General features: G+C 31.5%; 1 protein-coding gene across 1 annotated transcript; it reads left to right on the top strand.

Moving 5' to 3' along the window:
• The first annotated feature begins 1,234 nt into the window (after positions 1-1,234).
• Positions 1,235-10,607, top strand: Smp_159800 (MEG-2 (ESP15) family). Its single transcript, XM_018792529.1, has 14 exons — positions 1,235-1,294; positions 2,354-2,365; positions 2,897-2,911; positions 3,446-3,460; positions 5,271-5,285; positions 5,404-5,418; positions 6,063-6,080; positions 6,450-6,458; positions 6,916-6,924; positions 7,250-7,276; positions 8,294-8,314; positions 9,063-9,083; positions 9,683-9,696; positions 10,452-10,607. The coding sequence occupies exons 1-14, from the start codon at positions 1,243-1,245 to the stop codon at positions 10,452-10,454; spliced, it is 246 nt and encodes an 81-aa protein (XP_018644293.1). The 5' UTR covers positions 1,235-1,242; the 3' UTR covers positions 10,455-10,607.
• The last annotated feature ends 261 nt before the right edge of the window (positions 10,608-10,868 follow it).

Genomic DNA, 10,868 nt, shown 5'->3' with positions numbered 1-10,868 from the left:
TTTTTAGTACTATTATAATAATAAACAATCTCAAAATTGTAGGTTTGTCATGATGTGACTACCTAATCTATAAGATTTCGGGTAAGAGTTCCATCATTGCCTATTCTTGATCGTGGTATCGTGACACTCAGCAAAATGACGTTTAGCACTTAGAAAGAACACATTTTGTTTGGGTATAGAACAATATATTTAATGTGGGAGGGCATAGGTTGAACAGCATTAATACGACTTGCTGTGCGAAACATTTTCTTCCTCATGACCAGAGTACAACACTAGTTTTCTTGAATCTAATCTCTTCTGCCCAGCTTGAATGTAATGGGTTTCACTTATTCCGAGAACCGCCAATTCGTGTCTCATCATTTTCGCAGCTATTTAATTAGTCCTCATAATTTCTCATATTATATGGACATTTCATGTAACCATACAAATTTTCGTTTTGGTTGTCAGAAAAGACATCGATCTAGTGAATCTTGGCTTTCACTGTTAGGCATCGCAATTCATCGAAATGAAGACAATTCAACTCCAAGGGAAGGTATAAATGGTTTAAATCGTTTTTCTCTGGTTGGCATCTTTTAGTAAGGCTGTTTCCTATGGGATTGGGTTTCGGACACCATGCTCAACCATTTTCATTCATCCAGGCTTGGAAGGGTCAGTAATCTTAGAAGGGCTACAGATGGGGTTAGTTACTTCAAGCACTACTAATTAAAATTGTCTTGATTGAACGCGTCATAATGAAGTATATCACTTTGTTAAAATTTATTAGACGTTTATGAGTAGCGAAAATATCAGACATTTTGCTAGAATGTATTGCTAATTACGAAGTGAACATTATATGAACATATGACTTTGGTCTGATCTATATATCTTCTAAGGCTACCATATCCGAATATTCGGTTTGCTTCGTATCCGTTATTAAATGTGAATTTTATGTGATCTGTACTGTAAATTAGTGGATTAATGCAAGGATTAGATGTGTCGAATGGCAACAAAAAATATAAAAAGTATCAAATGTAAGTTATTACATACCGATTTTGTTAAGCGTATGAAGATGTACATAAGAATCGCCTAATAATTTTCCGAAAAATCACATATTAGTAAATCGGATTAGAATGAAGTTGTTATCAGTCACATGAAGGTTTTACGTACTTTTACGTATCCGCTTCACAAAACTTTGGGTATATAAGTTAAAGAACAGAAAAATTAGTACATCTTTTGTGTAACAAAATGAAATTACTTGGTACAATGTGCTTGACAATCTTCTATGTTATTCATTTGCTTGCAATATTTTCTGACAGTAAGTTGAAAGGATGTTATATTATAATATCATGGTGACCTATAAAAGGTTACTATGTTCTTTGTTGGTTTGACCATAATGCCACCAGACTCACAAACAGTTTATATGATACGAAACTCTAGTTAATTATGATTAAAAAATCCAAACTTCATTAGTTCAAACGTTAGGTCAGGTAGTAGATTAACTTCAGACGCCTCGTTTCATAACGTACTCTTTCACTTCCCATTTATATACGGCGATCTTTTTCCGTTGTAAATGCCATGGCAATTTGCTTACAGATTTTTGGAAACATGAATTTTATTCCTAATAAGTTAATACATTTTACGTCTGGAAATGTAGACAAAATATTTCTGTAATTGTACAAAGACACTAAAAAGACACAGAGCACATTAGTAATAGGTTATTGAGATAAATCAAGAAACTTTAGTCAAGGTTAAATTGAGAAACTATTTCTGTTGTGTTGTTTAATAATAAATTCTTGGATTTTACCAAAAAATACCAAGCCATTTCTCTCTATATTTCGTATCTAATGAGATTCTTGAGTTTCAGAAATAGATGTATTTTGCAAAACCTAAGTCCATAGATGATACTGATAAATATTGTTATACAAGTTAAATTCATATTTCAAGCAGTGTCCAGTATGCTGATTATTCACAATTGGTTGATCACTGAGTGGTGATTAATGTCATGCGTGTCAAGTCAGGGAGCATCAGTTCCCTCAAAATTACAGGTACACCTTGCTGACGAGTGCCAAGTAGCACGAAACCCAGGTCCAGGGTTTCTTGTTGACCACCTCCAACCACCATCTTACGTTGATTATTATCCGATCACAGTGAAACATGAAAGCAAGAAGCATCAATTCTAAAAAGATAATTTTCATTCCTTTCTGGAATGAATAATTTGAATGAACGTGCCAAAATAAATTGAATGAGACTTCAACTGGAAATCTCATTGTTTTGTGAATGTTCATGAGTATCATCTGTTGAAAATTGTAAGCGTATTCAACACTTCATGAGTCATTATAGTAAATATATAATGTGAACTCATTTAAATTACTAGGTACTGAATGGGGTGAGTCAATTTACAATTGTTTTAGTTGTGACCGCCTGTGAACACCACTCAGCTTCATCTACGATGTTGATTGTTTAACACTTTTCATAGAATAACATTTGCTTCTCTCAGATACGTAAAACGTCATGCGAACTGTAACTAAAATGTCCAGCATTGATTACTTAAATGTTGTCAATCCGAATTAAACAAGACTTGATCTGTTTCTTATGGCGAGATGTTATCAGTTCGATTGAGTATCAGAGTATTAAAGACTTAATTTTCTTTTATGTAATATAGGGGTAAAAGCTGATTTGAAGACAAGTGTGCTGTGTTACATTATCAATGTGTTCTTGCCAGTACCATACGAATTCCTCTTTATGGAATATCAGAACATGCTACTCATTTTCTGTCAATCACCCGACTCATTCCATAGAACATTGACTGATAGCGTATTATGAGATGGAATCTAGGTCAATTTTTTCTATTGATAGAAACATAAATAAAAGTTAATTAATTAAAATACATGAATGTTTTCATTGAACCTTTATGAAGTTATCACATGTAACAGTAAGCTGAACCATTTTGAAATGATTTTCATTATTATTTTACTTTTAAATATATACATTTAGAAAGTTGAGTTTGAATATAAGAAAGCATGGGTTTCTGCTAAATGCTTTTAGCTGAGAGGAATAAAAAGTGCTGACAATCATCTAACTTTAATGTTTAGTATAAATGTATTTTATTTACTTTTGTTAAGTGTGTATGAATACTCAAATTGAAGTTATGATTTATTAGGACTCAACAATGACGTGAAAATTATATGAAGGTTTATATATAATGTAGGAACTCATTATGACAGTATTTCACTTCATAATACTCACATATTTATTTGTTCTGATTCGCCATACCTGTCCTGTGCTGACAATTTAGTATATATATATATGAATAAATCATCCTATTCTGGTATTATTGCTGACTGATTGAATGAAAATCTACAAAATCCATTAACATGAAACACTGAGAATCCATAAATTATAATGTTTTCAATGATAAATCACATCGTTAATTTGAAGTCTGAATTACCTTTTTTGTGTTTCACAGAAACAACTTGTTGTGGTATGTGTGTAATTTATACTACGTAACTATATACAAATTTTTTATAAACGTCAAATTGATTGCTCAATGAGTTTTTTGAAGTGCTCACTATTTCTGGTCGATGAAAATCTACAAAAAATTTTAAAGATGAAAGTTGTTAACAGAAATAAATAAAAGTGGGAATAGCAAACTGATGCAAGAGTCCGAGTGCAACAAAATGTAAATCCATTTTAGTTCTAATAGTTTCGGAGCTTAGATAATATTCATTTATGTTCATCCTATTACAATCAATTACTGTGAAATTGCATCGTGTTATTTCAGAGGTGTATCTTACTAGCGATATATAATAAACGAATAAGTTTATCCGAATTATATCGAACGTTTAATTTTATGACTCTGAGAAGGACATACAGACAGTATCTTTGCATGGGTTACATCACCAAACCAGAAAGAATAAACCATTTGTTAGGTACATGCTACCTTTATTTTAAACTAAATATACCACAGTGACCAATCATTAGGCAAATATTGCCATTCTGCAATCGCCACAATTTCATATGGCAGAACATCATGTGTATGCCAGTAACTAATCTTAAGAGGTGATCTTCGAGTTTTTCATTGTAGATTGAAGTCGGAATTGTATAAACATGTTAGGTGTTCAATGAATATATACATAACAGCCTCAATTCTGGAAATTGATTTGTATTAGAAACGCAGGTAAGTGGATATCAGCTCAGTGTTCCAGAGATTCAGTGCAAGTCGTGAGTCCTGATGTTTCTAGTTTCTATTTAATGGAAGATGGTGAATGTACACATCCGAGGTGTTCCATTCAGTGACTCGACAACTTGCAAATACCTCTGGATTTTCAATAGTCTTCTATGTGGAATTAATCCGTGACACAAAACTACAAAATATGCAGTGAATAAAAAAAGGGTCAGATGTCATGTATTTTGTATCAGATATTGACAGACTTTACTTTGACGACTGCAGTAGAGTTTCTTGATCATCGCATGTTTTGTTGTTATTTCATTGTTGACTTTTTATTTTTATATAATTACAATCGTCAGTCTAATAAATAGCTAACAAAGCATTTGAAAGTTTCTTACAACTTACTGTTTAGCTTGTTATTATATATATTTCAAGCTAAGAGAAACGTCAACATAGAACTCGATCTGTCACAATGTACACAAAAGACAAAAGTAACTTGGAATGCTATTATTAGAGAGTTGTCATCAGTTATTGCTCCGAAACGCAAATGCTCTTGCTAGAAACCTGACTTTTAACCAAAGCTGGTCAACTCACTGATGATATACAACTTAAACTTTGTAGATGTGTCGTTTTGATCACAATGTATTCATTCTGATTCATCCAGCTATTCGGATCAAGCTTGCCAGTTAAATGAAATACTTCAGCACCTAAAATACTACACAACGTATTTCTGATCTCAAGAAAATGTTCCCGAAATTTTATTTGGTTACTTCAAAATGAGTGGTCATCAGAAAACAGACGATTAAATGTCGATGGTGTACATCAACTGCTTGTGAGAAAAAATGTATTAATCATCAGGATGAGAAACAGACCACTAACTGAACTGTAGATGGACATATTATTAAGTACTATTAAAAAACGATGAGTAGTTTATTTTAGCGAATATGAACGACTAATTATGAAAGACAGCATGTAGTAAGTTCTTCTACAAAGACCAGGTCTCAGACATTTTAAAGATCGGAGTAGTCTAATAATTGATAATGAATTTGTTTCCTCCGTCTTGTAAATAATCGCCATACATTTTAATAAATACAATATTCATTATTTACCACTTCTACAATAGACGAAGACGGAAACTGTAAGTAATTAGTAGTTATATTATTATGCATAGTAATATAATACAACGTAATTCAGCTGACTTAAGATTTTATTTACAATGATATTACTGTTGACTGTTGGTTTGCTTATTTTTGTAGCAAAAATATGTTGTGGTACGTCGATTACATATTTATGTACACCAAGAGTTGATTCTTGATTAACTAAGAATAAAGTCGACTTCTTCATGACAAATCTCTGTTCATTTTGTGCTGCTAAACATCGGTAATGACTACGAAAGTAAAGTATGTCTTTAACAAATGTGATGAACGGATCGTCTAGTGTAAGATAAACAGGCTATAAGTTAACATCTTTTCTGTTCTATCTTAGTTGAGAATAAACAAGATCATTGGGATTTACGCCATTATGATACCGCAACTTAGTATTCTGTCATAAAGTTCATGAAGATTAATTTCCCAAATATATCAGTATTCACATTCCAACAACGTGCTGCTAAATGACGTTTACCATTCAGAAACCCTATTTCAAAATCCTTTATTTCAGAATTAGTGGTGGTTTTAAGTAACATCATATTCAGGGACTTCAGAATCTCTAATTATTCATCTGAGGTTTCAGTGAGGCTAAACATATGTGTCTGTCTGACTTCGTATGCTATCTGATTATACACGTGAGTTGGCTTCTGAAAACGATAGTACAGTAAAAACACAAAAGACTTTACGAATGTGATCAACTTGATTTTTATTATTTTGTACATGGATTTCTTTATGATGATTTTCACTTAAATTTTTTGCTTCTTTAGTCGGTAATGATTGTAAGGGTAAGTTGTATCAAAGTTTCACACAAAGAGCTACCTATTTTGCTTTCTAAATGATTTTAAGTGATTTAGAAAGATTGAACTATAATTTGTAGCAGTGTTTTACGTCTATTCATCTTTTGCCAATCATGTTAGTACGAATCGGACAGAACTGTTATTTACTATTATATAAATGGATTATCACAGGCAATTTATTAAGTACCACCACTCGATTGTCAATATGTTTTCCGTGTACAGTTTTATTTGGCAAAATTGAATAAAACTTCAACCAATGTAATAACATTAGAAAGCTTACAGTTTTTGTTTCGAAGTACCAATTCTGATTTTAGTGATAAATTAATCTTCACTTCTTTACACAATTTGACATTTTAGATGTCATAAGTAAGTTTAGCATTATGATATCAGCTATGTATTTGTTTCCCTTTTGAATTCCGAACAAATTATGTTTAACCACCAATCAATATTGCCTTAAGTAAATATTCCCTGACAAGCACTAAACTTGATTCAAGGATTTTATGCTGAATTCAATAAATAATGTTAGGTTACTTTCAGGCATATCACGAAATAACTTGGAACGTTCAGCACCATTGGTATATTGGTAAGATATTTCAGACTAGGCCATAACATACGCCTAACTGTGTAGAATGTCTACTGATTATCCAAACAAGTACTACTGAGACTATCTCAGCATTGTAAGTTATATTAAACACCACCATCATAAAACTTTATTGGAAAATGACTATTTATATTCAACTTCAGTCAGTCAGTTAGTCACAACGTAGAACTTAAACCTATCTGTTACTAACAACCTTCCTATTTATTTGTATTATCGTTTCAGAACCAAGAAGTATGTTCACTACTCTGTTTAGAAACTATTTAAAAGAAGAATTAGTTTCATATACTTCTGGTGATTTAAAATATGTCGCTTTTATTCTTTATTTCTTGACCAGTTTTACATTTTCTTGTTGAAAGGAACTTAAATCTCTTTTTTGTGTATATAATAAGATTTGATATGATTACGAATAGGTAACTAATCAAACACATTGAACTTTCTATGTGACTCAATTAAACTTGCAATTACTTCAGTAAACATAATTGCAAATAAAGTTTTCATGTTTTACTTCAATCTTTCGAAAACGGTTAAATTTTCTTGTTCGATTCTAACCATATAGGCTCTGGAGCAGATGATCTCAACTTATGTAAGAGCATGTTATCATTCCTTTCATGTATTTCAGTCAATATGCTTGATATTTTTATTTTTCAGAAATTAAATGTCAGTATAAGTTGAAACTGGAGTTTAGGAGAAAGTATATGAAAACTATTATTGGGAGTAAATTTAAGCTCGCATAACAAATAAGCAAGTGGAAATATGTCGAGAAACAAGTCAATTTTAGACGGAAAATATACTTAAAAAGGATGGATATTTTCGGAAGTTTAAATGATTAGTTGGTGGATTATTCATGGACATAAACACATTCAGCTTGTCGTTTGTATGATATTTTGTGGTAATTGCTTCATTGAATCGGACATGAGTCAGGTTATTTGCAGCTGGCCTTATGAATTATTTCTCATTCATTGGATAGCTAACGTCAAAAATCATTAGAAAGTTTCAAGTGTAAAGTTTTGAAAAAATATTTGAATGAATTATGGACCGTAAGAAATGTAGTTATTTGGAAAAATTTATCTTAGAGTATGTACTATTTTATAAGTAACGATCACATTTGTTGATCACGTTTTGATGTGGTCACTAGTGAATGTGAATTTGCTATGTTGAGATGTTTAAAGATTACAGTTAGTTCGGAACAATCAGATGTCTTGATGTAAATCAATTTATGATAGTGATCTCCACTTTGCTTAAAGTACCTGGCGTGATATGTATACGAAATGTGCACAGGAAAAGACAAAGTGACCTTGCATTAGATTTCCTTCAATCACCTGATATCCACTAAAGTTTCGAAATACCTAAACTAGCAGTCGCTTGATCTACAAAATTTGATAAGGGCTTGAAACAAGACGACATGACATGAGTTAATGCTAGGTATTTTATTAGCATGAAGTTGAGATCAACTGTCACTTTACTTAGGATCAAGGTTTTATGCTTTTCGGCTCGTGACCAAAACTTACCTATAAGTTTTAATCAAATGGTGTGTAATGTGTGATTTAATCGCAAGTACTTTCATTCACAAAACATATTTACTCTTGATTACTTGAAATAGTCCTGAGAAAGCGTGGAATGGGTACGTTTTATACCATATAACGCTAATAATATAGTGTGTATTCAAAATATTATTTCACAAGTGAAAATTGATATAATTTATATTGAATTTGTTTCGCATTTTGAAACTCCATGATCTCTTCGAATTCATGAAGAACATCAACAATATCATCTGGTTAACTTCACACAGCGAATAAAGAATGAATGCTCTAGGAGTGGTACTATATACTAAAAGTGGTTAAATTGTTCATGGTTATTTTGCGAGACCAATATCTGTAAAATTTGGCGGTGATCTCTCATTTTAACCGCCACTGATTAGCAGTTATTAAATTTTGTCAGTAAATAAAACAATAGCAAATAAAACGCATACTAGACTTTATGACATTAAAAGTATTCACTATCATAAATGAACCTTCCTTTCTTCCATACGAAAATACATCAGACCACTTGTAATGATAGTTAGAATGAATCCAAACATTACTAAGGTTTCTTGATTGTATCAAATAAATCGCAAGGATTTCTGAGTGACTTAATCATGAATAATATCTCGATTACCATTTCTGTGTCTGGTGAGTAACAGGTATTTCACCAGTGAAGATCAAATAGTCTTAAGTGGATTAATATTAAGCGAACTATAGTTTAGTTCAAAATATTTGTTCATACCTCCTCTCAGATATTTTAATCTTCACATTTTAACTTTTGTGTATAAGACACTTATTATTAGGTCCATGTTTGCAAGATGCTAACTTTCAAAAAATTTGCTATTTCAGCTTATAAACTAGGAGAGATCCGTAAGTTGCTTTCCTTCTTAGCTCTCTGAAGGCGACTTTAGAAACATTTGAATATTTTTGTAGTGTTCGAAAATGGTTTTCAATTTGTTTCCATTACAAAATGAAATAGATACATATTAGTACATGTGTCTACATATGTCCTACATTGTTACGCAACTTTGAATTTGAGCCACACTCAAACTAGTGGTCTTCATTGAAGTTCAACTTTGATACAATTTGTTTGTGTGACTATACGTGAGGGTCTGAAATAAACAGATTATTCATGCATTTCATAATTTAGCATCTGAATTCTTGTTATACGAAAGAGTTATTCACAGTATTTTCCAAAATTTTGAGACGGATAAAAGTAGATCACTTGATTAGAATATGCTTCCAGCTCTTAAACGCATCTTTGAATCTTGATGAAAAGTATACGCTCTTTGAGATGGTTAATTTGATTCCGTTGCGTTATTCCATTTGATTTAAATGGAACTTGCATTCTCAATTATCCAAATATGTATCTAGAGGTCTAGAGATCTAGAGAATAAATATTGTATTTTTAGTTTATTACGGGCTTTACATATAGCAAATCATATATAAAACGCTTTGTTTTCTTCAAGTAAAAAAATTAAATGTAAGTTTTATCAGAGTTGACTTATATTTCATCTAAAAGTGAACGAGTATTTCTCAAATACGCTGAAGAAACGTTTTCCTCTATGAGATAAAGCTGAAGTCTGTATTGTTGCAAGAATATCTTTTTTTTGTATATAAGAACCGTGATGAACACTAAAAATGCATAAATTATTCGGAAAACTTTTCGTCATTTCTGAAGAATTCCCTATAATTTGTGGTAGATCACAGAGATTTCGTCAGCGATCAATGGTCAAGTTATTCATTTTCTATTGCTGTATATTTCGATATCGGAAGTATTTTAGGTCAGACTAGATAGTGTATAATTTAAAACTATTGACTAATTTAACATCACTATGGTGTTAAACCTTTCTAACTTGTGTTCTTGCACTTGAATGGGCGCTATTTGATAAATGAAATAGTGACTACTATTGATCACATGCTTCTTTGCTCAGATATTCAATGTCAATTCAGAGTCAACGACGAACCTAAATATAAAATTATTTAACTGGAACTTACAACGGATACCTGGATTGATAATATATTACTCTTTAGAAAACTAGCTCTCATTAAGATTTTTTGAAAAAGACGTCATCGACATAAGACAAGCGTTGGTTTCGTCCAATAATATTTTTGAATACATCACTTATTTCGATGTAAATGTGCGAACTAGATTGGCTAAATATTCACTACTTGTTCATACACTATTTATTCATAGTTTGTCAATGAATATCTGTGTTATTTGTTGTTGTCCTTTAGTGAAACGATGTAGAGTCCTTGAAGAGAATTCGATCAACATGCAGTACGAATATTAACATATGCGAAATTGCCTGATTTCTAAAGTGATCTTTAACTTTTATAAAGTTAACGAATAATGGTCTTCATAATTTTATTAATAAACTTAATTTAATACGTAAAATGCCACTGTTTTGTTTCTGAACTATAAAAGCTAATCACACGAGACAATCAAATATTGATAAATGTTTCGAAATTCAATTCACTCACGATGTCGAAGCAGTCAGCATGATTACTGCTGTGTGAGGTATAAGTTCAGTCCAAATGAAGAGAAGAAATAACCATTTTTTAATTTAAAGTAGTTATACTGAGGATTTATTGAAATGTTTTACACCGATTACACTATTAGTTTAGTCAGATAATGTGGAGAATAGACTTCTG

This window comes from Schistosoma mansoni (genome assembly GCF_000237925.1).
Source record: "Schistosoma mansoni, WGS project CABG00000000 data, supercontig 0255, strain Puerto Rico, whole genome shotgun sequence".
NCBI lineage: Eukaryota > Metazoa > Platyhelminthes > Trematoda > Strigeidida > Schistosomatidae > Schistosoma > Schistosoma mansoni.
This window is presented reverse-complemented; position numbering and strand designations above follow the sequence as displayed.

Bases quoted from the DNA above. Each gene is read 5' to 3' on its own strand.
- Smp_159800 (XM_018792529.1), top strand. From the start codon at position 1,243: ATGTGCTTGACAATCTTCTATGTTATTCATTTGCTTGCAATATTTTCT. The intron at 7,277-8,293 runs GTAAGAGCATGT...TACTTGAAATAG, and splicing joins AGCAGATGATCTCAACTTAT to TCCTGAGAAAGCGTGGAATG. The intron at 8,315-9,062 runs GTACGTTTTATA...TTGCTATTTCAG, and splicing joins CCTGAGAAAGCGTGGAATGG to CTTATAAACTAGGAGAGATC.